General features: G+C 32.9%; 1 protein-coding gene and 1 non-coding gene across 3 annotated transcripts in view; one reads left to right on the top strand and one right to left on the bottom strand.

The window, feature by feature from the left end:
* The first annotated feature begins 101 nt into the window (after positions 1–101).
* The window catches only part of CDH19 (cadherin 19), a 95676-nt gene continuing 69270 nt past the window's right edge, over positions 102–26507 (top strand). For both annotated transcript variants that reach the window (XM_046026096.1, XM_046026097.1), the window contains exons 1-2: positions 102–241; positions 24087–24388. In XM_046026096.1, the coding sequence (XP_045882052.1) occupies positions 24194–24388 (195 nt within the window). In that variant the 5' untranslated portion in view covers positions 102–241; positions 24087–24193. The remainder of the gene's footprint in view (positions 242–24086; positions 24389–26507) is intronic.
* On the bottom strand, positions 6804–6950 carry LOC123954745. The gene has a single exon (XR_006821125.1). It is a non-coding gene; the product is annotated as a U4 spliceosomal RNA (small nuclear RNA).

Genomic DNA, 26507 nt, shown 5'->3' with positions numbered 1-26507 from the left:
GCTCAGTGTTCATGGCTGTACTCAGAGCACCCAAAATAGCATTCTGTAAGCAGTGACATGCTGGTGGTGTGGTACTAAACGAGCAAGTATCTCCAGCTCAGAGCACTGTGACACATGTTCATGTTTGAGGAGAAGCCTGGGAAGCAAAATAAGAACCATCTCTCCTCCTCTTCCTCATGTGTTTACCACGAATTTTGAATGTCAATTTTTGCAGAACTCCTAGAACTTGAAGATAACACAGGTAAGGATGTGAGAATTAGGCTATTCGAATTGTATAAATTGTCTTATCATGAATATAGGGCCAGAAAGGACTTTAAAAGTGCTTTGCTAGTTGGTGCTTCAAAAGAGAAAAAAATTCTAAAAAATTTAAAATCACAATGTATATATTGAATTTTCTCTAAAATAAATATTTGTGAGACCAGTTGGCCATCTCTACAATTAAGATTGAGGAAAGTAAAAGTTGCTCATTTCAGAATATTTAAAATGTTAAATTTCTTAGGAGGAATGTATCACTATTATTTTTTTTCTTCTTCTAGGATTTTGTTTTTAATTTATCATGTATTTATCTTTGTTCTATCAGATGCTATGGACAATAAAGTCACCTTAAAGATGCAAGGAAAATATAGAGTAAATATTTTTAATTCAATTAATAAATTACTTCTTAGGAAATGATATTGAGCATGGAGCTTTCTGCATATCTAAATAAAATTAAATGTTTCTTTGAAGGACAGTCGATTCTTAAAGTTGACATACAAATACTTTATTTTCTTCCTTTTTATCAGTTGTTTGGGGTATCAAACTTTAATGAACTTTAGAAAAGTCTTAAGGCAAAAAAGCTTAAGTAATTAAGAATATAATAACAATATTAAGAAAAGTGAACAATTGGGCAAATTATCAATACAGATACCACATATTCAAACGTGCATGTATTAATTTGCAATAAATTATATCCATCACATGTAATAAAAAAGCTGATTCATCAGATATGAAAGACACAATAATATGAAAGACATGAAAGTGTAAATTACAAAAATGCAAATTGTGAGATATTTAATATTGCTTCAGTTTTAATCTATGAAAGTAATTTTAATAGTTTCTAATTTTAATAAAATATTTTAATATAAGTTTGCCAAAGGGATTTACTAAGTCTGTAACTAGCATATAAAAAACACATGAAGAGGTAACAACAAAAATATCTAAATAGAATGGCAAATGTTTTCTTTATGTTAATTTATATTGTAGCTCAAAGAATTCATTTTTTGAGCTAGTATATCTATACAAAAGACATTATTTATGTAAAATATTTGCATATTTACAATATAAATTTTTATTTTGGGTACATTTGCAATATCAAGTAATGTAATAAAATAATATGCATTCATATAATATCCCTTATTCCAAATTCTATATATGTTAGATGTCTAAGTATACACATGTGCAAATAGATAGGTACTTATAATTTTTAGTTTGAAAATATTTAAATTTTTATATAATGCGGACATTTCTGTTTACCAAATTTTGTAACCAATAAAACTATTCCCCAAAAGGAATAAACATTACAAAATTGAAGTCTAAAATTATTCAATTTTTACAAATAACTAGTTTACAAAATGTAGAAGTCATCTCTAGATGACTTATTCTCTTATTTTTTATATGCGTTTTCTGCTTTACCAAGGCTTTTTAACAATGACTTAAATGTCTCAGAACATTATGTAAATTATATCTTCATTTTCCATTCTCAATTTTAGTAATTCTTTACTTGTGTCCTAATAAAATATTGAAATATTTATACTTTTATGTTTAAGCCCACTGTCTGTTACCTCTCTCTCTCTCTCTTTCTCTCACACACACACACATATATATACAGACTGGCAATCTTAAAGGGTATTTCATCTATTCATATATTTGTTTTATTTTGTTTTTCCCTTGGAATCTTTCCAATGTACTTATTCCTGGGAACTTTAAAAAAAGATAATTCAATTGAATTATTGTAAATGAAGATGCTTTAAAATGATTTGCATAAATGTTTCCCAAGTCTTCTTAAAAAAATCTGCACCATCTTTCAGGAATTTGTCATAATAGAGATACATATAATTAGATAGATGATAATGTATAACTAAATATAAACTGATATTGAATTTTTTGACACTCATGCCCTTAACATGTACCCTTTAAATATTGTTCTTTTTAATATTTTATTTATTTATTTGACAGAGAGAGATTGCAAGTAGGCAGAGCAGCAGGCAGAGAGAGAGGGGGAAGCAGGTTCCCCACTGAGCAGAAAGCCCGATGTGGGGCTCGATCCCAGGACCCTAAGATCATGACCGGAGCTGAAGGCAGAGGCCCCACCCACTGAGCCACTTAGGCACCCCCCCTTTAAATACTGTTATATTCAGAGTTTTGCAGAGTAGTATTTAACATGTTTCTGAGTAGTAATAGAAAAGAATTAAATGTATCACATGATTTAAAAGTCTATATTGATCTTTTTTTTTTTTCTTTAAAGATTTTATTTATTTGACAGAGAGAAATCACAAGAGAGGCAGACAGAGAGAGAGGAAGGGAAGCAGGCTCTCCGCTGAGCAGAGAGCCCGATGCGTGACTCGATCCCAGGATCTTGAGATCATGACCTGAGCCGAAGGCAGCGGCTTAACCCACTGAGCCACCCAGGCGCCCCTATATTGATCTTTTTATATACCTTTTTTTAGACTGGGATTTATTGCTACTAACCTAATGTTTGAGACCCATGATAATAAATATGAGAAAATGGAACTTTTATATTTTGTTGTCATGACAATTCCCTCTAATATTTATGATCTTCCAATACCTGTATCTTTACTTTGGCGTAACAGATTGAGGATGAAAAATAAACATGAAACTTAATAACCCGACATGAATACTTTCCTTCTAGCATTGCTTTTGAAATCTCCCAGATTTGAGAAATGAGTTACTTTTGCCAAAGTGACCAGAAAGATATTTGACACTTTAAAAAAAACCCATACTGGGGGCACCTGGGTGGCTCAGTGGGTTAAAGCCTCTGCCTTCAGCTCAGGTCATGGTCTCTGTGTTCTGGGATCAAGCCCTACATCAGGCTCTCTGCTTAGCGGGAAGCCTGCTTCCTCCTCTCTCTCTCTCTGTCAAATAAATAAATAAAATCTTAAAAAAACACACAAAACATACTGTTAGAGTTTTCAACTTCCTTCACTCCTCACTAGAATCCATCTAAAATTCTCTAAAACCTGCCTTTTTACAACTTACAACAAATCAATTGCTTTTTGAAATGATGCATGCCCTCTTGAAAATGCTGTTGTGATCCAGTAAGACCATTTGTGTCTCACTTTAAAAAACACTTTAGAATTAGTAAAATAAATGTTTTTTCAGAAATTCATTGCACTAATTACTCAATAAAGGCGTCCAGAATCATCAAGGAATGTTTTAAAATGAAAGAAAGCATATAATTGTCTGAGACTTTGCTTTGACCTACCAAGTCAAGTTTGAAATATTGGTATTGGATAGTGACTTATCAACATACAGGATCAATACATCTACATTTTATAAGAACTTACATGATAAATGAACTTTTAAATTTGTAGGATAGTATATTAAAGTGGGAATAATTTTGGTGCATCAATTATGGCTTAAAATAACCTAGATAATTTTCTCTAAGTACAAAATATAGAAATGTCATTTCTGTGGAAATGAGCAAATTATACATAAATCATAGAAAAGGAAAATGCCACTATATTTTCTGTCTTTAATTTGGATTATAACTAAATTATTTCCAGGAGTTTGCCACCTATTTTATTATTTTTTTTAATATCTAGTGGAGACTTTTTAAATCTCTAGTGAAGATTCTATGACTTTTTTTGGATAAAGAGATAATATTATGAAAATCAGAGAAAAACATAAAATGTAACTAGAACATTAAAAAGATTTAAAAAATGATATACATGCATCTTTCTATAACTTTTTAATGGTATTGTTGTTTGTCATTAAGGAAATACTTCATGATAATGCTTGAATTTGCTTTTGAAATAGTAAGGCAAAATACAACCATTTCCCTATAATATTAGGTGAAAAAAAAAGGGGGCCATAACTTCACTTTTCAGATGGATATAATTCTCTTCCTTCTAAATAAGGATTTTGTCTTTGTGTCTGTATAAGATATTGGTTTTTCTTTGGTTATTTTCTTTCTTTCATCCAATATTTGTAAAATACACCAATTCTATAGACATATCAGGATTTGACTCCAAATTATTAGTTAATAAGAAGGGGGCATATATGACAATCAGTATTACTCAGCCATCAAAAACAATGAAATCCTGCTATTTTGAGATGACCCGAGTGGATCTAGAGTGTATTATGGTAAATGAAGTATTTACTTCAAATGAAGTACTGGCTTCAGTCAGATAAAGACAAATACCATGTGATTTCACTCACCTGTGGAATTTAAGAAACGAAAGAGATGAATGTAGGGGAAGGGGTGGGGGAGAAAAAGGGAGAGAGGCAAGCCATCAGAAACCCTTCACTAATAGGGAAAAAACTGAAAGTTGTTGGAGGGTCGTGGACAGGGTTGGGCTAAATGGGTGATGGGCATTAAGGAGGGCACTTGCGATGAGCACTGGGTGTTACATGTATGTGATGAATCACTAAATTCTCTTACTCCTGAAGCTAACAAACAACCAAAGTTGCAGCTGAATTTTTGACCCAGTAAGTCTCTTTCCTGGGACTTTATCATACTTAAATAATCTAAAAGTAGATAAAGAAGAATATCTACAACAACGGGATTATAAATGATGAATTGAGTAACATACAATGCTCTCTATCACAATAAAATCATATATAGCCATTAAAAATGACTGTCATAAAGACTATAAAAAATGGGTATGTGTATTTGCATGTGTGCACATATGTGTGTGCTTGTTTTTGTCTCTGGACAGATTTCAGATTATGTGTGTGTGTGTGCATATTCACTGATAATTTCAAGACCACATAAATTCTATGCCATTTTATAATTTTCCATCCCTCATATTTTTAAAATTTTTTAAAGTTTCTATTTTAATTCCACTTAGTTAACACACAGTGTTATATTAGTTTCAGGTGTATAATACAGTAATTTAACACGTCCATACATCATCCTGTGCTCATCAAACAAGTGCACTCCTTAATCCCCATCATCTGTTTAACCCATTTCAACACCCATCTCTTCTTTGGTAACCATTAGTTTGTTCTATATAGTTGAGAATCTTTTCCTTGTTTTGCCTCCCCCCCCCCTTTGCTGGTTTGTTTTGTTCCTTAACAAAACCACATATGAGTGAAATCAAATGTTACTTGTCTTTCTGTAACTTATTTTGCTTAGCATAATATTCTCTAGCTCCATCCCCATCATTGCATTAAAACTCAGTAATCTTTCAGTGTGTGTGAATCTTCTTTATCCATCCAGTAAGTGGACATGGGCTATTTCCATGGTTGGGTTATTGCAGATAATCTGCTACAAATATCGGGATGCATATATACCTTGAATTAGTATTTTTGTATTCTTTGAGTAAATATCTATTAGGGCAATTGATGGATTGTAGTGTAGTTCTATTTTTCATTTCCTGAGGAACGTCCATTCCATTCTCCAGAGTGGCTGCACCAGTTTACATTCCCACAACAAGGCAAGAGGGTTCCCCTTACGCCACATCCTTACCAAAACCTGTTGTTTCTTGTGTTGTATGCCATTTTATATATTTATATAGAGGATGGTGTATATAAAGTTACTTCTATGAAATTTAAATTTAAACTCTTTTAAAGATATGAAGCAATGTTGTCATTGTGTGTGTGTATTAAACAGATGTTTAAAACACACGGCTCTTAAATCGTAAGTATAATTTTTATGAGATTATGTGACATTGTATTATAATTGAACACTTGCATTGTAGGGAAAACAGGAATAAGCAATACACTTTTAACACTGTATATATGTAAGTTAAGTATCCAAATTTTGGTAAATTGTTAATTAGCTGCTTTCTACATATTAAGAAAAAAATGATGCTAGGCTTGCTGGATTAAAGAAATAACACGAGGGATTATTTTATATAAGAACATCATCTCTTCACAGAGCGTATTAACTCTCTCTACACTTTGATAAATGGAATGGCTCATGGTCCACATAATGTAAGTTCTAAGAGAAAAAAAAAGACATCTTTCCAGTCAAACAATTCACTCATTCATCACACTATACTGAATGCTTTTACATTTAAGCACTGAAAGGAACACCTTTATCTTCTCTGGTATCAATTACAAAGGAATCAAAATCTTAAACCATCTATTTCATCTTGCTTTTTAAATCATTTGTTCCTCAAATTAATTATATTCATGTTGGCTTCCCTTCCTGAAATTTATATGTATGTTTAACCCATCCCATCTCTTGGAGGTACACTTTTACTGTCTTATAGATTTACAAATATATCTCTTTTAATTTTTCCTATATACATTTTATTTAGAATTAACGTGATGTCCCCAAATTGCTTATTTTGGGAATTTTGGAGTAGGAGTTTACTTACTCTGTAAGCATACCATTCACGTTAAAGAGATTTTAAAAATCTCCCTTGTGAGATGTTTCCAATATTATGTTTACTAAAATACATTACTTGGTCATTCTTTGTACATAGCTAATAGCATACAATCATGAGATGATAACCCCAAAATGTAAAACACTATGCTAAGCTAGTCCATCTGGTTTCAAGTTTTGTCTTCAAACTATATTTTCATAATCACATACTCTAAATAAATTCAACAATATGTACTTTTAAAATGTGGACTAGCTTAAAATAATGTGGGCTAGTCACTAAGTTATTTTAACCTATATTCAGAAAACAAAAACATAAATGATACGGAATTTTTTCAATTAGCAATAATCGCGCCTCGAATAAACCTCTTTGGCTATGATACTGCCACTGTGCAAAGCTGGAATTTTTTATTTATATGTTTTAAATAAAGAAACTAAGAAAGCATTGAGATTTTTATTTTATAATTTGAAACATTCTTTTTTCACAGAGGTGTTTGTGAAAAAATATTTTGTACTAAAATAATTATATATTCTTATTTATTTTTTAAAACATCTCCTTTGAGGTAGACTTTCCATATTAGGATCCAAAATTTATTATCATTTTACTCTAAAATTTTTGTGAATGACTACTTAAATACTAAATTAAACTCCTTATCAATTCATTTTTTCAGTTTTGAAATTGATTTCAGTATCATTTTAACACAGAATAATTTGAGAGATTAAAATTTAGAATTTCTTGAATTTATTTTTTAACTCTCAAGTCATGGGGAAGTGCAAGGAAGTGATTATATTATTACTCTTTACTTATATATTATTATTATTCACAATAAACAGAATTTGCGAGTGGTTACTTTGGTGCTTGGTTTATTTTTTTCTTGGCAACATCTTTGCTTGTTATTGCCCATTTAATTGTCCTACTAACAGAATCCCAAAAACTGCATTTTTAATCTTAAAACATTCTTCCTTAAATCCATACTTCCCAGTGAAGAGATCTCTGCTTTTCCTCTATTAGCATCTACTTTGAATGACTCATCTATTCTTAGAATTCATCAGTTCTAGACTCTGATCACTCTTCAGTCCATTCTTTTCTGCTTCAGTCACTCCTAAGTTATTCACTCCTAGCTATTCACCAAGATGTACCATTTTTTGTTCGTTTTTCTTTTAATTGACAAATAGTATAAGAAAGCAAATCTGGGCACTAAGGGTGCATGTTCGTTTTGGTGATAGATAAATTACCAATGATGTTGGTGTGATCTCTTTTGGTGACAAGAAAGATACCTATTTTCATGTTCATTTGTAAACATTGCTTTTTCTAATTAAATACAGTTCACTATGGAACTTTACTTTCCTGATACCATGAGTGTTGTCAACTACTAAATCTTCCTACTATATAATCCTGTCCACTCTCTTTAAACATTTGAGTATATATGTCAAAAATTAACTATCTTCAAAAATTAGTTTTATATTTTGATGCAATAAATAGTACATTGGTAAACAGTGTTTTACACCACATTTTCTAAATTCTGATTTATTTCTTTAGAATAGACTTTCCGACATGAGTTCAGTAGATAAAATGGTGTAAAATCTTTAATGCTCCTGAAATATATTTTCTAATTTAAAAACATCATTTCAATTTATTTTGCTGGGATGAGAAATAGCTCATGACAAAAAGTCATAGATTAAGAGCTTCGAGGTTATAAGAAGTAAGTGCCCCTGGGGCAAATAATATATGTTAATTAAAAAAGAAAGAAGTAAATGCATATAGTTGAGAGATTTAAGAGGTAGACTTGACCATAAATGAAGTTTGAATATGTATGGAACATAAAGTAAACATTGAAGGGGGATTCCTTATTCAAGTGACAGGTTTTGAGTGGGTCCTGGTTCCATCCCGTGAGAGAAAGAACAGTGATGAAGAAGAAAGAGCGATAAAAGATAAGCGTTTCTCTGTGGGCCATGAGACTTTGAAATGCATCTCGGAAAATAGATCTATAGATAACTAAAGAGATAAATATGGACCACTGAGAATCCTTTGCAGTGCTTTGGTATACAGACATTAATTGAAGCCATAAAATCTGCAGATGTTATTGCACATATAGAATGAGCAAAGCATTTCTGAAGAATGGATCTTTAGTATTTAAGGAAGAGAACAATAAAATGAAATAGAGATTTTGAGGTGAAAGAGAAGCTTGAAAGTGTGTAGAGCTTTGCAAGCCAAAAGAGAGAGAATTCTTAAAAAGGGAATTGCAATTACGATGAAAGCAACAATGTGCTATGCCACTATAAAGTTAATTTCAAAAAATAAAGAAAAAACTTTGTGGAATTTTGTTAAAGAAATCCCACTCTTGACCTGGATGGATTGGTTGCATTGTAGTATTGGGGGGGACAAGCAAAGTTGCATTTTTCTGCAGATTGGATGAGAAAAATAAGGAGAGAGTGAATGGACATTTCTGCCATTTCTCTGAGTTTTTTTTTATATTGTGTATTTTGAATTAATACCCTAATAATCTTTTTATCCTATTTCTATACCCATGCTTTGTTTTTCTGCTTTGATAAAGATTTTTCTTCAAATTTGCCTTTCAAAATTTCCTCCTATACACACCTTTAAAAAATAGCCAGGAATTGCAGTTCCTGTTCTCTAAACACTCTTACTAAAAGCAAGCTATACTTCTTTCATTGAGGAAGTCCCTTATTTATCTAAGGAGCTTTTGGGTTTCTTCCTTTCTGTTGTTGTTGTTTTTCTCTACCACTCCTGGCATTTGTTTTTGCTTCTTTTCAGTTATATTTTTATGTTTTCTATTTGTTTTGGACTTTTTCTTTCAACTGGCATCTTTCCCCAAAAGGAAACTCATGTATATATAAGAATAAGGAACATAAAAATTATTTGGGAAGTCTTTCTGTATGAGTGGGGATGGAGACTGAATACTGTCAGAATTCATTAGATATTTTTTCTGGCAATGACCAAGGTGATTGATTTAGAGATCCCCAAACATTACAGTTTTTCCTCTTGGGGATATATATTGCTCTATTAAAGAAAATTGATAGGTAGACAGGTGGAGAGAGAAAGAGAGAGACTTCAACTTACAAGTTGATGGAAATCAACTTTTCTATATTAAGATGTGACAATAGACCTATATAGTAGTGGTTTATTCTTCTGATATCTCTAAAGTATCTTAGGTCCCATGACTACTTATACACAATTCTACTCCTTTCTTCCACCAGATCCTGACATTTCATATAGTAGAAACTGTACACATTAGCCTTCGGTGTATTAACCTGAAGTTATTTGTAATATTTAGGAAATATTTCCCATTCCCAATTGCCTTGAATTGGACAGAGCTCTTACCTGAATGATTTAAACTGTGTGTATTTACAGTGACTTCTTTTATTTTTATTCTTATAGCAATGGGGACTTAGTAGTGGTTCTCCTCTGCACTTCAGGAAGGGATTAATTAGAATTTTTCCAAAAAAACCTGGGATTAGAAATATTTAAATAAATGCCACGTTTTTGTGGTATAATAATAACTACCTTTATTGAACATTTGATATGCTTCAGGTCCAGCTTGTTATTTTTATGTGAGTTATCACAGCGTACCTAGAAGTTACGTATGTTACTCATTTTGCAGTTGGAGAAACTCAATCTGAGTGTTTAAGTACTTAGACTAGTGTCATGCAGCTGTATATTATTTTTTTTTTAATATTTTATTTATTTGACAGAGAGAAATCACAACTAGGCAGAGAGGCAGGCAGAGAGAGAGGAGGAAGCAGGCTCCCTGTGGAGCAGAGAGAGAAATCACAACTAGGCAGAGAGGCAGGCAGAGAGAGAGGAGGAAGCAGGCTCCCTGTGGAGCAGAGAGCCCGATGTGGGGCTCGATCCCAGGACCCTGGGATCATGACCTGAGCCGAAGGCAGAGGCTTTAACCCACTGAGCCACCCAGGTGCCCCGCAGCTGTATATTATTATAGAGACACAAATCTTTACATTTTATACAGATTCTCCTTAATGGTCAACACTAATTTAATATTAATATTAAATGAAGATTTAACTAAATACTATAATTAAAAAAAAGAACCAGATAGAAATTACACAGTTCATTTGACTTAATTCCTATTTTCATATTGTCCTACTTATAAGAACCATCTATTGTAGGTATAATTTGGCAACCAGAAAGTTACTATTGCATAATCAGGACATAGAGTAAAAGTCTGAGAACCCATGCAAATTGTTCTCTTGAAGAGAGAGAAAAGCAGGAAAGGTGGGAGATATGGACTTGAAATATTCAAAATGGCCATGTTGTGCTCCTCCACCTTGCAGAGCAATCTCCGGATAAGTGACTCCCTTGTGGTCTGCTATAAGTAATGTAGTAATGTAGAGTGTGCCCAAGACCATCAGCTGAGCTGTGGCAAAATATAAAAAAATCTATTTATATTGATGTTTTACCTCATACTCTTAAATTTCAATTTTGAGTATATTTTTATGAAATATCTTTATGGTGGTAAAAGTTGTAGAAGTAAATGATTAGTATATAAATATATATTATAATATTGGAGTTTACCCTAAGCATTTTTTTCATAGGAGAATAGATATGAAAATTTGGAAACCACTGTCCTAGGAATAAACCCTGGCCATTATTTACCCATATATTTCTTTTTTTTTTTTTTTTCCTAAAATGGCATCCATATCCTGGAAAATGGTTTCCTGCAATGTTAAGGGAACCAGCTCTGAAGGAAGTAATCTGCTTGGATTTAATTCCAGCCTGACAAATTATTACATAGCTAAGCAAATCTAGTTAACTTCTGTGTGCTCACTGTCTGCATTTATGAAATATCAATAATAATGGAGCATATACCATAGAACTGTTTTAAGAGAAATCAGTTAAAGAATGGCATACTCTTTGTATAGTAATAATCAAGAAGTAAGCCCTCAGTATATGTTAGACATAATGGTTGTGGTAGTGGTGTTATCCTTGGACAATTTGCCTTATAATCATCTTGGAGCTTGTTAAAATATCCTAAACGGTGAATCAGAATCTGTGGAATATGGAATCTCCATTTTACTTACCTTTGAGGTTAATTCTAATGTGAATAAGGTGAGTAAGTCATTTCCTAGAAATCGAGGGAGCGAATCAACCAAGTTATTGATTACTTTACACTTATGCAAATAAAAAGGGATTCTCTTCATGCATAATGAAAATTTTAAAGTAGAAAAATGTAACCATCTCCAGCATAAAATAATAGTTTTGTCATGTTTGTTCATGTTTTAAAATAATAATTACTACAATTGTCAAAGTGTTTTTTCATGGCAGCTAAAATGCTTTAATATTTTAACCAGTTCATATGAATCAGGTACTACGTGGTTCTATGATGCTATGTTATAAATGTTTTAAATTTTGCATTGATTCTACACACACACACACACACACACACACACACACACAAAATAGAGTGTATGACTTTAATTTTTTTTTCCATTCACTAAGATTTAGGTCTTTAAAAAGTCATGTTTATATTATGCCTTTTTCAATACAAAATTATATTTTCCACACCATTTGGCAGTGGTGCTTACTAAGTATTGCTTTTGATGGTAGAATACATTTATAGCTATTATAGTTATAAAGAATATGTACTGAAAGCAATTGATAATTGGAGAAGGGAACATTTAGATGATATATTTGACTAGGTATTATGTAGCTACTAATACAACATCAGCAAAAAAAAATGTCAAATAGAGTGCAACTGTGTCTTTATTTACTGTAATAAGCAGTAGCTAAAAAGATTTTCAATAAGTGAAAAAGAAAATAATATATGCATAATGGAAATTGAAGACCAAATAAATAATTCTGAAATAAGTTCTTGGGACAGTAGAATGCATTGTTGTGAGGAAGAAAAATATTTTTCCTTTTCTTGTTTCTATGATGATATATAAATTTAATTTGTCAGATACCACTTATGTGATGAGAATAATTAACTGATAGGGTTTCATATTTATCCAAATAATGTTTTTGGATTATGGAATGTGGAAGCAAAAAATGCTTTACTTTGCTATGATTGTGGAAACTGTCACTCTTTACATAGATGGTAACTGGTGATTTTGTCAAACTGCCATGATTTATTTCCCACATCAAGAAATCTCCAAAAGTGGGGTGCCTGGGTGACTCAGTCATTTAAGCATCTGATTCTTGAGTTTTGGCTGAGCTCATGATCTCAGAATCATGGGATTGAGCTCCACGTCAGGCTCTGTGCTTAGGGGGGAGTCTGCTTGAGATTCTCTCTCCCTTCCCCTCTTCCTTTGCCCCTTCCCCTTCTCACACTCTCTCTATGATAAATAAATGTTTTTAAAAAGAAAGAAAAAGAAAGAAATCTCCAAAAGTGCGCCTTATTCATCATTCTTTGAAGTTTTTGCTTTCCTAAATTTATTATTATTTTTGGCATTGAAAGTCATTACTTAATGGTTCTATACTATCTATACTATCTGAAAGCTGTGTAAGATTAAATTGATAATAAAAGAAATATTAGAATATATAATATGTATTATATATTCTAGTTGGTGTATCAATGGTATATCTACATGAATTATAATTAAATCTTCAACACATATATAGAATTCACACACAAACACACACTCACACACACACAGCATGACCCTTGACATAAATGAAGTTTTCTTTCTGCTTGTTTGTTTGTTTTTAATTTTATTTATTTATTTGAGAGAGAGAAAGAAAGAGCACAAGCAGGGGTAGAGGGAGAAGCAGGCTCCCACTGAGCAGGGAGCCCAACACAGGGCTCTATCATGACCTGAGCTGAAGGCAGACACCCAACAGACTGAGCCACCCAACCTCCCCTTTCTATTTGTTTAGACACAATTTTTGTTGGTGTGTGTAATGCAACTTTGATTCCTTCTAGTCATAAAAATTAAAAATGAATCAGTCTACTAATTATAAAAATATACTTGGGATCAATTAAAGCCAAATCTACTCTCATAAAACATAATACAGTAATCCAAATTATGATAATTCCTCAACTCAATTTATATAGATATAATATCCTAATGCCAAAAAAGACAGTGTAGGAAAGAAATAGTAGCATAATTTTGCATATGATATTAGCTAGAAATCACCATATGCTATATGGTCTATATTTTATTCTATAGAATTTATATTCTATATAACATTTGTACTACCTACAACATATATCATAGATGATATATAATATATAATATAGATTACACTTTATGTATTGTTTTAGTTATGTATTTTATACATACAAAGTGGTGTGCATACATTAGGAATGCAAGCATGTCTCAGTATTATTGAATCTATTCTCTCTATTCTGTACCTTATCAGACCAAAGGAAAAGAAAGAAACCGTATGGTAATCTCAATTCATAGTCTCAGTTTTAAATAAGCACATATTTATAGCAAAAACTTTATTTTTTTTTCAAATTTATTTATTTGTTTGAGAGAAAGAGAGAGAGAGAGCATGTGAGTGGGAGAGGGGCAGAGGGAGAGAGAGAATCCTCAAGCATATTCCCCTGCTGAGTGTGGAGCTGAATCCCAGGGCCCTAAGGTAATAACCTGAGCTGAAATCAAAAGTCAGAAGCTTTAGCTGACTGAGTCACCCAGACATCTTAACAAAAACTCCTTAAAACTAGAAATATTCACCAAAATCCTCTCCACGTGAAAATTTGGAAAAAAGTGGGAATTTTGGAATTTTATGTGTGTGTATATATGCCTCCATGTAATGAACTTTTAAGTTACTTGTTACTTGGTGTTGTGAGATGAGAGAGCCTTTGGCTGTCGCCCACTATCCCATGTGCATTTGACTTTTCAAAGTTTCCTCTATGACACTCAACTCAAACACGTGGTTATAGGCTCTGGATTTGAATTGGGAGTAGAAATCTATGGGACTGAACATACAAGTGTCCATGATAGGAATTCCACTCAGTTTTCCCAAACTAAATAAGTTGAATTGAATCCATCAGTCAGGTAATTATTAGGAGGTTAGGATTTAACAGTTGGGTTAGTGGGCAGGAGAAGGAAGAAATATAATTACTAGGACTACTGGAGATGTAGGTATATCTATGTTTTAATCTTTAAAATGTAAACATTAAAATATAACAAAAGGTTATTATTTGAAAAGGGGTATTATTTGAAATCACAAGGAAAAATTAAACTCAGTGTGAAAGATTTTAAGTATTTGCTTTAAAATTCATGAGGGGGTTGCCTAGGTGGCCCAGTCGGTTAAGCATCCAACTCTTGAGTTCAGCTCAGGTCATGATCTCAGGGTTGTGAGATGGAGCCCTGTGTGAGCTCTGTGCTCAACAGGGAGTCTGCTTTCTCTCCCTCTTCCTCTCTCCCACTCTCTCTTTCTGAAATAAATAAATAAAATCTTTCAAAAAATAAAAATAAATAATTAGTGAGCAAATGGCCAAATAATTTATTCATTACCTAAAATTGTGGAGCAAATACCCTAGAAATATCAAGACTGGGTTGAATTACAGAAACCAAGCCTTGACATACACACAGGAAGGAATAGCTGAATTATATAGGCTATGGAGATTTCTACCCTATTTAACTAACCTTAATATCTTAACTTGGAAATGGCTTATCTTGGACTGTTGTTTGGAATAATGTTTTTGAAATTAATATGCAAATGTACTTGTCCCTGGGCACATCATATTTCTCCCCAACTCTGACCCTGTGCAACTTGTATTCTTTCAGGTTAGGTATTTTTATCTCTTTTATTACGCTGATAAGACTTTACCAGGTATTATCTATAGCTGGCCTTTGTGACTCCTTTTTCCCCATCAGTTTATATAAGCTCACTTTGATCTTCTTTCTTCTCTTTAGAGGTTAATTTGGAGGTTAATAATTAGTATCTCACAGAATTACAAAGAAAATTAACAAGAGAAAACATGAAGTACATATTATGTTTCCAGGAATATAGTTGGGGATTTTATTAGGGTGCTAGGCTATGTAGCCAACCAGCTACCACTTCTTAGTAACCTCATACCACAAATATTTAATGAAAGTCATGAGGGTACAATATTGAGTTCCGGACAGTTACCAGTGCCCTAAGCTTGACTGAGGCTCTGCTGTTTTATAGCTAGAATATTTGAGTGCCAAAAGAAGGGAGGGATAAAAACAAAACCTTTTACTGCTCTATTTCTGAGGTGAAAGCCATTACTTATAGTTAGGAAACTAATCACATAACCCTGCCAAATTATAGGAATGATATTGATGAACAATAGTATGTCTCCTACAGTGATTAAAAGGTGTTAGTTATTTTTATTACTGTCTGATGTCTCCTCCCTGCCACTGCAGTGTACTAATCATCCAGAGGTTAGGGATGGATTATGAAATCCTAACGAATTAAAGGTAACCTTTTCTTAGAGCAATGGGGTGAAAGGGAAGATATCATGATAACAATGAGATATCTGAGTATAGAATCACCAAGTGCTCACTTAGAATTTTTGCCTGTAAGTTTTGCAGGTAGCTACCTGAGTATTTCTAAACCTACTTTTGACATTCCCTGCACAATCTCTCTTGAAATCAAAGTTGGCCATCATGTTTAGTGAGTGCTGGTTCTATGTTATTTATTGATTCTCTTACTCATACTGTTTCACATTAGTCTGAGTGCTGGGAGATACATCGGCACCTTGAATCTCTGATGCCAAGATCTAAATGTGTGAAGCAAGCAAATTTTATAAAACATCAGTGTGGAACAAATGGTAAAATACAGCTCTTGGGACTGTGAGTAGTTAAACTATTACAGAGGAAGTATTTAGAAATTGTTTTCTAGGGCGCCTGGATGGCTCAGAGGATTAATAAGTCTCTGCCTTCAGCTCAGGTCATGGTCCCAGGGTCAGGCTCTGTGCTCAATGGGAGTCTCCTTTCTCTCCCTCTGCCTGCCATTTCCTCTGTTTGTGCTCTGTCAAATAAATAAAATCTTTAAAAAAAAGAAAAAGAAAAAGAAATTGTTTTCTCTTTTAATTCAAGGAGTTACATATTTATCGAAAGAAAAAAAAAATGGAGGCTTTGAAATGTGTATTAACACTCCTCTTTTATCCCTTAAGTCTCTTTATAATGTCTGGTAGAGCAGTAGCATGGGTGGTTGGTGAGCGCTTATAGACTATAGCTCCAAGTCTAATTTTTTTAATTTTACAGACACAGATTCAATTATCCATTCCAAAAAAAGTACTGTATATTTGTGTAAACCTATTTAAAACCTTGTCTATTTACTTAAACACAAAAGTAAGTATATTAATGCTGAGAAATGTTAGGTTGTTGAACTGTTACAGCCGAACTATCTTGAGAAATCGGTATTGTCTGTTATGTTAATTCCCACCTTCATGTCTGCCTTTATATTTAATTTTATAAGTCTATGTATTTTTACTTTAATCAGTTTTATTTTAATCATTTAATATGATGTCAGCTTTTAATTAAATATTTTGAATCTTATTATCAGCGCTTGAAAACAGCTGCATTTCCAGACATTGAAATTTTGCTTCTCTGAATCTATTGCGTTGGGACCCTGCCTGTTTATCACTCACTTCAAGGTGCCTATGTATTCAGAAGTTAGATGTGCTTATTTGAACGGAGAACAGACAGGGTTGCTGGAGGGGAGATGGGTGGGGCATGGACTAGATGGGGGATGGACATTAAGAGGGCACTCGTGATAAGCACTGGGTGTTACTATAAAGTGATGAATCTCTAAATTCTACTGCTGAAACCAGTACTACACTATATGTTAACTAACTAGAATTTAAACGAAGACCTAAAAAAATAAATTGACGGAAAGAAATGTTTTGTATCATTTTAAAGCAGTGTTTTAGAAACCATGATTTTGAGTTTTCCTTTTTCCCCTAAGCTTTAGAACTTCCTGACCATTGCAAATTATTAGTCTTTTGATATATCATTTGACCAAGCTACTCACAGTTTTCTAAAGATGGAGACATTATATTAATTGCCATCTGTTTTTCTTTTTTTTTTTTTTTAAGATTTATTTATTTGACAGATAGAGATTACAAGTAGGCAGAGAGGCAGGCAGAGAGAGAGGAGGAAGCAGGCTCCCAGCTAAGCAAAGAGCCCGATGCGGGGCTCGATCCCAGCACCCCGGGATCATGACCTGAGCTGAAGGCAGAGGCTTTAACCCGCTGAGCCACCCAGGCGCCCCGCCATCTGTTTTTCTCTATGAGAAGCTGACTTAGTTGAGCCTTGTTTTAGCTTTCCACAAGCCTTCCAGAATACATTATATTTTTATAAGTTTTCACAGATGGAATAATTATCTTTATGTAACCAAGAAGAGGTCATAGAAAAGACAATTCATAATTAGATTCAGTTACAAACTGTATAAGTGCATAGATTATAATATTTTTCATCCCTTAAGTCATAATTAGTCCTCTTTGAAAACATAATTGTTCTGAATCACACTGGGACCATTTTTAACCTATATATGTCCATGCAATATCACATATTATTTCAAGCATGATGATATTTATTTGTCATAGTCACATAGCCATGCTTAGAATAAAAAATGACATTCAAATCATTTGAAAATATATATAGAACATACACATTAAGAGGCATATATCTTACACTTTTTGCGGTAGTCATTCATAAAGTCTTTTTTAATATGTGTATATTGTTTGAAGAAATAACAGTAGTTGAATATTTCAAAGTTTAGAAATAAATCATTAGCTCTTTCCCACGCACTTATAGGTACTATTTTTGTGTAGTTAAAAACTCTTATAAAAACACTTAATGTTTGTCAGACAGTATCTAGGCATATTAACTCATTTAATCAAGATAACTCCATGGGATAGGCACTAGTGTTAAACTAATTTTCCAACTGAGATGACTAGGTACCCAGAGGTTAAACCTTTGTCAAGTATTATAGCAGTGGGTGGCAAGACTGTGTATTCAATTCTTCCTTGACCCCTCACTCTACCAAGCTGCCTGGGGAGCATTTCATCTCAACAAATTTGGGAGAACAACCCCAGAGGCAGTCAGTGGTGCTCTCTTGATCTTCATGATGGCACTAAATAAACTTTTCTTATGTAATCATGTGTAGACATGTACTAAATATTATGTAATCATGTGTAGACATGTACTAAATATTAACACAGGTAATACACAGGAGGAAAATTTTAAGTCATTTATAATTTCTCAATGCAGACACAATTTCTATCTACATTTGAGGACATAGTCTTTCTGGCCTTCTTCTCTGCACTTGTCAACATATTTTTTCCCTAAATTAATGGAATAACTTTCTTTGTATGTATTTCTTTCACATAACAAAGTGTTACAGCCATATTTCTGTATCATTAAATCACTGTAGAGCACCACATTTTATGGCTGAATAACATTATGTTAACAGGATTTTGAAATTTGTTTTTATTCACTTGTTCTTTGTTAACTGTGAGATCAATTTTCTGTATCTCTCCAAATGAATAGATTTAAAGTATTCAGGGAATTCCTGGTGTTTTTAAATTATGGAGTAAAACTAGAAGCATGGATAAATATATGTGGGTTTACCTCCTGGAATAATGAAGTATATTAGAATACTTCTTTAGAAAGTATTTAGAAACAAAGTATTGCTTTCTTTTTCTTTTTTTTTCCTTTTATTTTTCTATGTTATGTATTTTCACAAGAATAGTAAGAGAAAAGGAGATTTCGCTAAAGAAAATATTTTACAGGTTTGACTGCAATCGCACAGGAAAACTAAGTGTAAGAAAGAGTGTGTGGACATGCAGTGGCCAAATTAAAACCATTACTAAGATGGCAAGATATAATGAAGTCCCATACTGATTAATTGCGTGGGCTTCATATAATGAAGGATATGCGTTTTAGGCAAATCTTCAATACAGCGATATGTAGTGATTTAGCTTAGAAATAATGAGAAATCACGTTTTGGTAACTTGTGGAAGGTGGAAAAAGGTGGGATACCAGATTTTTTTAAAGTGATATTTTGCCAGTGGGTATTTCATCAATTGGAATATGCCTCTTCTCGTTGGGGAATATTTTCACATTCAGGCTCAATTTTGTCAGTGCTTAGCACTGAGCACAGTTCTCATTAATCCACAGTCCTCCGCACCGCCGAGAACAGAGTTCACAGTAGCCAGCTTAGGGATGAAATGGCCCTTGTTCCCCAGCCTAGGACATCATGCAGATAGTGACTAGGGAAGGCTGTAAAGCCAATGCAGGCTTGAGACGCTCCACACAGGCACTATGACCTTATATTGCGTTAGCTGTAGCACAGTGCTTTTATTTGTGCCAGTAAATATGTAAAATACGTGTTTAAGGAGAGTGTATAAATGGGACAGAGAAAGATGTTTTACATTCCACATCTACGGAGAAAGAGTTGGCCCATGGTTTATTACGAATCTTGTTCCGGAGGTACCGCTTCTTCTCACTTATGTATACGAGCTATATCCACGAACATTTCTTCTGAATTTCCTATTAGTGGTTCTGAGAAAGCCATTTAATAGCCTTTATGTATGGTGTCATTCTACGAGGCTGCCAAGTTTCACATGATTTTTAAAAAGATTGCAAATAGGATTATGTTTTTCTATTTATCCCATCCACATTTTCCAAGCTTCAACTTTTATCTTCTTCCATACAGACACCAAATCCATCGTTCTGACTCATTCTTGCTTTTTTTTGACCTCAAGAATCTTTAGAACAAGGGGGGCAAAGGTGTTCTAAACAGAGATAATAGAAAACATTTTATTATGTCTAATTTCAAGACTGGTCCAGATGTTCAAATGCAATTTCTATATATTTAGTCAATTTAAGTAAGGCGAACTATCAATGACAAATGCCATGCACTGCGTTAGACATCTACAAGTTTTCCTTCTTCAGTAAGAGACAGTGAACACTCCATGCACTTAAGATTAGATTTCCAGTCTTACTACACTGGTAAATAACTATGTGCTACTGGACAGGTCACTTAAGATGTCTTGATATAAATTTCTCTATATGTGAATGTAATACATTAGAGAAAGTACAGATTTTGACATTAAAATTATGTGATCCTATTTGAGCATAATATGTTGATATATTTTATAATAGTGCTATTCAAATATTAATATTATTTTATTTTGTAATTTTGTGTTAATAACAATGTCACTTAATTTTTATACATTATATATTTTGAAATATATATTTTCAAGATATGTAAGGAAATGTAGTTCACACTGCATTTTATTTAATATTTATAAATATGCCTAGTTATGGGCAATGAGATTAAATTTAAACAAATCAACATGAGACACAGTATTAGCGTTTTTTCCATGTTGAAATATTATTCAAGTTTTCATCCATACATTCACTTGACAGGACTGGAGATGGAGGGCGGAAATGCCACTGCTTGTTTCTCTAGGGCCCATTTCAGACATACTAATTGACAGCATTTTTCCTTATTGCCCAGACTCTCCCTGAATATTTCTCAGCCTGGCAGTGCTGACAGCTGTGAACACTCTTCAATCAGAAGTGGACCGTTATTTGAAACATTTTCCCTTAGCCTGAAATGTATGACCATTATAGACAATTTGGGATCTAGAAAAGTATAAACAAAGCCATAATATTTCATAATTCAGAAGTACCTACTGCTACCATTTCATTCTTGTATCTTTATATTAAGAGGTTCAAATAAAAGGGTCTCCTATCTGTTTTATCATTTAGGATTATAAAATAATTATAGTTTAACTTTTAATTTTAAATTTAATTGCAAAATATTTCAATCATGTACTTTATCTGAAAAAAAAAAATCTAACATATGGTAGAAAAAGCACCCAGATTTAATGAGTGTTATTATTTGACATATATACTTGAGATTATTTAGAGGGAGAAAAATGAGACATGTTTCTAAACTTCAATCTTTGAACCAATTTCTCTTCCTACTAGCATGGTAATTACCATAATAAATATTGTGTATCACTTTTCTTTTTCTAGACTTCCTTTACACAATTTATGTATGACAACAGTCTCATATGGCATCATCTTGTAATTTTGAAACACTTTGTAATTGGTATCATAGTACTGTGATTTAAACTTTATTTTTCTATATATATATTTCTGATTAACCCAATTTATATTTGCTTCACAGTGGAAAAATTTGAGAATTTCTCTAGATATAAAGTAATAAAAAAATAGCTGTTAGTTTATATATTCAACTAATTTTTAAATAAACAGTAGATTTGGCCAAACTATTCCTCAAAATGGTTGCCCAGTTCTTCAGTTTCATCAGCATCATATAGGGGTTCTGTTTGTGTGTATGTGTGTGGTGTGTATCTGTGTGTGTGAGTTATCATTTGAAGCATCACTAAATTAAATTATTTAGCGTTTTTTGTCCACCATATTGATTTTAAAAATACAGAATAAATTGTTATTTTTATTGTAGTTTTAATTTATAAATTTTAAACACAAGTGAAGAATAAAATAATAGCTATGCAAATGTTCATGACCCAATTTCAAGAATTAATTATCAAGCCTTTTCCTCAATGATTTTTACCTGAGCTCCTGCTATTTCTGAAATGTTTTAAAAAAAATTCTAGACACCAAAATGTTTCAGTATGCATGATCAAAAGTAGGTTTATTTTAAATTTTTTTTTATTTTTAACTGCAAAGAAACTTCTATAACTAACAAAATCCACAATGTTTTCTATCATCTCAAGGTACTGAATTATCATATTAGATTGCCACAAATTCATAAAAAATGTAAATATAAAAATATGTTTGTACAAATTAAATTCTAAACAATGTCCTTATTTTATACTTGTTCTTGTGTGTTTTAAATAACTTTTAATCTAAAACAGTATCTTCCCTAAAACCTCTCACTTTTCTCCTAGATGAATGAAAATATCATAATATAAAATTGACACAAATGCATTTTCCCAATGTTATAATTACCCTTCACTCCACTGTTAGTGATAGTTTTCCATATTTATACAAAAATAACTTCCTCATTAAGAAACTGAACTTGCTCTGAATATTTTTGTTATTTACTATCAAAAGGTGTATTTTAGCAATTTCTAAACAACAAACATTATTTAAGTTTCAAATATTCAACATAAGAATGAAATTCATCTTTAATTTTCACCTCAGTTGAATTTCTTCATGGCCTTCATTAAGTAAATATATTATAAAGAAAGCATCTGCTTGAAGGAACTCAGAGGTATCACAATATCCCATTTATGACAACCTGTTCTTTCTTAATTAGGTGTTTTTTAATGACTTTTTCTTTTTTTTTTTTTTTTAAAGATTTTATTTATTTATTTGACAGAGACAGATCACAAGTAGATAGAGAGGCAGGCAGAGAGAGAGAGAGGGAAGCAGGCTCCCTGCTAAGCAGAGAGCCCGATGCGGGACTCGATCCCAGGATCCCGAGATCATGACCTGAGCTGAAGGTAGCGGCTTAACCCACTGAGCCACCCAGGCGCCCTTAATGACTTTTTCTAACAAGAGTCAGAGACCTAAAATATCTCTCGGTGGTTGTTCAAAACTGTGTGGAGAAGATTCAAAGTGAGATCATATAGAAAACTCCTAACAGACACGGGGACTCTGGCTTTTCTGTTGATCATGTAGTATTAAACTACATACCTGACAAAATTATTTTTCTTCGGGAGTCTCAAACAAACAAATCCAATTTGGTTATATGGAGGTCCTATGTCAATGTGGTAAATGCAAAGCTATTCAATTTTCTTTAACGGTGAGAATTACCAGTCATTTCAAAGGAGTTGGTGTAATAAGTATCAGTTAAATGGGAAGTTTTACATGTAAATTTCAGTAGTTGACGTTTCTTTTTTAGTATTTTGATAATAGAAGCTATCTTTTTTCTCCGTCTTATATATTATAAATAGCCATATTTACCCCGGCACTATATTTTGTATTTATTTTCTAAAAATAACATAATCTCTTTGTTAAGATGAAAAACGTTTCTTTTCATTTCTTTCATAATATAAAATGGTAAATATCTTGCATGGGTTTTCTATTCACAGAGTGTTTTATAACATCAATATAACTGATTATTAAATCCCCCAGATTTCAAACTGAATTGTTATTTTGTTTATCTAATACCAGATAAAATACTGTAACTTGGGAAATTAGATTAGGAAACTTACTGCTATTAAGAAAAAGGAGAAAGATCACATTTTTCCCCCTGGCTTGACTGTTGAGTTTTACCGAGATAGAATAGAAGATGTAAGCAAGTTAAATTAAAGCAAAAAAAATCTATCTCAGTATCACCTATCAATCAATGAGATTGCCAGACCAACTTTTCAACCTTCAGGCAGATTTATGGCTATAGCTTAAAATGGACCATGCTTGAGAAGAAGTTTTTAATTATACCATTCAAATTATTGCTGAGCTATAACCAAATATATATAACAAATATATAACAAAATGTAACCAGCTTAGAAGATAAATTAAGTGTGTATTGTTGTTTTGTTTTTATGAATGCAAAAGTTGTACCCTTACTGTAGCAATTCTGTGAGAAAGTGTTATTTTTTAATTTAAATTTTGTTTGTTTCTTGTTCCTTAGGAATATGAAAGAAACCTAAGACTTAAAAAGATTATAAAGGAACATACAGTTTTTGTTTGCAGCTACTCTTTCCTCTGAAGAACACCAGTTGGAATCAAAAGAGCAGAATGAATTGTTGCTTCTTGCTACCTTTTATCTTGGGAATTCCTCTCATATGGCCTTGCTTTACAGCAACAGAAATCTCTGCAATGGAGGAAGCTGAGCACCCTGTGGGTTCTCACTTCCGAGTGAAGCGTGGTTGGATGTGGAACCAGTTTTTTGTACCAGAGGAAAGGAACGAGACTAATTATCACATTGGCCAGGTACTGGTTTTATGAAAGTGTTACAGGAAATAACATTATAGAACTCTAAATGGATGGGCTGAGGAAGTTTTAGTCATTTGATAATTCTACATTTTCTCTGTCGAACCCTTAGAAAGCTTCAGACATCAGCCTAATTAATTGTTTCAGATTTTCAAGCACCTAAAATATTTGCAAAACTTGAGGAAGAAGAAGAGCTCTGACTTTCAAATTTTACTTTTGTCTCCCTTATGAAAATACTGCCCTCATTTATCAACATCTGGAAATTTTTTTTTTTTAAAGATTTTATTTATTTATTTGACAGAGAAAGATCACAAGCAGGCAGAGAGGCAGGCAGAGAGAGAGGAGGAAGCAGGCTCCCTGCTGAGCAGAGAGCCCGATGCGGGACTCGATCCCAGGACCCTGAGATCATGACCTGAGCCGAAGGCAGCGGCTTAACCCACTGAGCCACCCAGGCGCCCAACATCTGGAAATTTGATGGTGTTATTTGTGGTAATGGATCAAAGCAACCACACTGAGAATAATAATGTTTACCAACAGCATTTAGCCTGATTTTCTATTATGCTCAGTAGGTGTTGATTTACCCATCATTAATTTTTCATGAAGCAGATTAATACCAAACCCTTTTACAGCTAAGTAGCTTCAAGAGCCTACACACTTCATTTGATTATGAAGTATAAAGAATAATTATTTTTTCTTTTTTATAAGAATATATATATATATTTAAAATTTCCCTAATGAGATAGAACATTCCCTATTTATGTTTTTGGTTTTTATTATTATTCAGTTTTCTTTAAACAGAGGTAATTACAATACTGTGTCCTTTTCTGTAAGGATCTTTCTCTAGATGAATGAACTGAAATAAGTTGAACCGCTAATTAACTGGCACTAAAATTTAATTGGGCCCAAAGGGTGAAGCACTCAAAATTCATTAACTCCCTTTTCCTAGTCCTTTCAGGAGAGCTGCAGTGTTAGCGTGATGTCCAGATTCCAAAGGAGTTCATCTATGCCATCGAGCCAATGTATATGTGTATATTCAACCGAAGGCTCAGGTTAGGATCTTAGGCAAACAGATTTCAAACATTTGTGTATGTGTGTGTGCCTGCTTTGAGGCAATTTCACATCTTTTTATTCTCTAAGATGACTGCAGGTGAATCAGAGGCAGGATGGCAAAGATGAGGTCCTTGGTTAAGCGTGTGCTAGTTAACGGAGTCTCTGTAGCCACATTTACAGTGAACTCCGCAGAGCCCCATATGCTCTCCCATCAATGAGCCGGGTGACAGACTACCAGAGACTGGTGACTTTTAGTGAATAAGCCTCTCCAGGGAAGTGCATCCGTACAATCAGAGCAGAGACTAGCTCCCTGGCTGACTGTCACATTTTCTAGTTTTTGTTTTCGTGCTCCGGGCACATCTCCTGCTGACTCCTTTCACGTCGTGATTGATTTTGCCCACTTTTTTCATTCTGTAAAAATACTTACAAAAGTATGCTAACAGATGTTTTCGTCTAAAACAATGTCATGAGTCTTAAATAACATACAGATAACTGGTTTAAAAGACAGTAATAATGAATATTTAGGTGTTGTAGTTAAAGAGCTGGTAAATAAAATGTAGCTGATGTGTCCAGATGACTTTCTTTTTGAACTATTTGTTAACAGGGATTAGGTTTGGAAAGCACAATTAAGTAAAAAATTAAAGGCATATTGATTTGCCAAACCAATGGTAACTGCCTAATTGAAAAAAATATTTTTGAATAGAAATACAGAAAATATCATAATATGGAATTCATGAAATTAAAATGTGTTAACTTGTGTATGTGACATTAAGAGGCTGATGTTTAAAAAAATAAGTAAGTATATATCTCTTAAAAAGATCAGGCTGACTGATCCCATGAAAATTATACTGTGCATATATACTTGGAATACATTTATTCATTACCTAATTTGATTTATCATCTTATTCTAATACTTAATCAAACCTTCAAACTGTATCAAGATGATATTTGAAAAACATAGCCATCCTTTACTTTCATTTGATATACTTATTGGAAAGGACATTTGTTTCCCTAAGTTTCTTATTAGTAAGTCATGGAAACTTTTGTTTTATCTTATGAGTAATGAAGA

This window comes from Meles meles, chromosome 12, assembly GCF_922984935.1.
Source record: "Meles meles chromosome 12, mMelMel3.1 paternal haplotype, whole genome shotgun sequence".
Lineage (NCBI taxonomy): Eukaryota > Metazoa > Chordata > Mammalia > Carnivora > Mustelidae > Meles > Meles meles.
This window is presented reverse-complemented; position numbering and strand designations above follow the sequence as displayed.